General features: G+C 59.2%; 1 protein-coding gene across 1 annotated transcript in view; it reads right to left on the reverse strand.

Annotated features, from left to right (window-relative positions):
- Nucleotides 1–1,146: 1,146 nt before the first annotated feature.
- The window catches only part of BSCL2 (BSCL2, seipin lipid droplet biogenesis associated), a gene marked incomplete in the record, with an annotated part of 20,029 nt that continues 19,851 nt past the window's right edge, over nt 1,147–1,324 (reverse strand). The window contains 1 exon segment of the mRNA XM_021383689.1: nt 1,147–1,324. Within this exon segment, the coding sequence (XP_021239364.1) occupies nt 1,199–1,324 (126 nt within the window).

Here is a 1,324-nt window from a genome sequence, read left to right on the forward strand (position 1 = left end):
TTGTGGGGTTGGTTATGGGGTTTTGGGGTTGGTTATGGGATTTTGGGGGTCGGTTATGGGGGTCAGTTGTGGGGTTTGGGGTCACTTGGGTTGGTTATGGGGTCAGTCAGTTGGGGTGATAGGGTCGGTTATGGGGCTTGGGGTCATTTGGCTTGTTGGTTATGGGGTTTTGGGGATGGTTATGGGGTTTGGGGTCAGTTATGGGGTGTGGGGTGAGTTATGGGGTCAGTTATGGGGTTTGGGGTCAGTTATGGGGTTTGGGGTCACTTGTGGGGTTGTTGGTTATGGGGTTTTGGGGATGGTTATGGGGTTTGGGGTCAGTTATGGGGTTGGGGGGTTACTTGTGGGGTTGGTTATGGGGTCAGTTATGGGGTTTGGGGTCACTTGGGTTGTTGGTTATGGGGTTTTGAGGATGGTTATGGGGTTTGGGGTCACTTGTGGGGTTGTTGGTTATGGGGTTTGAGGTCAGGGGGTTTGGGGTCAGTTATGGGGTTTGGGGGTCACTTGGGTTGTTGGTTATGGGGTTTAGGGTCAGTTATGGGGTTTGGGGTCAGTTGTGGGGTTGTTGGTTATGGGGTTTTGGGGATGGTTATGGGGTTTGGGGGTCACTTGTGGGGTTGGTTATGGGGTCAGTTATGGGGTTTGGGGTCACTTGGGTTGTTGGTTATGGGGCTTTGGGGATGGTTATGGGGTTTGGGGTCAGTTATGGGGTTTGGGGTCACTTGTGGGGTTAGTTGGGGTGATAGGGTCAGTTATGGGGTGTGGGGTCACTTGTGGGGTTGGTTATGGGGTCTGGGGGGTCGGTTATGGGGGTCAGTTGTGGGGTTTGGGGTCTTCCTCCCAAGCGTTGCCCGTTGCCATAGCAACCGCCGCCGGGGGGGGGGGCTTTGAGGTGCAGGGTAAGAGACCCCGCGCTGGGCGTCGCCATCTTGGAAGCGGGAGCCGCCATCTTGGGAGCGAGCGGCGCCATCTTGGAGTCGGGCGCCGCCATCTTGAGTGGGCGGTGCGTGGAAGAGCTCCGGGATCGGGGGGTGGGGGGGGAGGGGAAAGGCCACGTGACCCACAGCGTCGCCCCACATCTCTGCCCCACATTGACCCCATCGTGCCCCACACATCCCAGCCCCACGCATCCCAGCCCCACACGTCTCTGCCCCACACATCCATGGGGTTTATTGTTGGAATGTGCCGCGGTTGGGGGTCAGGAGCTGGCGCATGTGGGGCGCTGCCGGGGGGGGGCAGGCACTGCGGTGGCGTCGGTGGTGACGTCAGAGGTGACGTCACCGGTGGCACTGGTGACGTCGGCGGTGACCTCGGCCGTGACGTC

Source organism: Numida meleagris, unplaced genomic scaffold (genome assembly GCF_002078875.1).
Source record: "Numida meleagris isolate 19003 breed g44 Domestic line unplaced genomic scaffold, NumMel1.0 unplaced_Scaffold480, whole genome shotgun sequence".
Lineage (NCBI taxonomy): Eukaryota > Metazoa > Chordata > Aves > Galliformes > Numididae > Numida > Numida meleagris.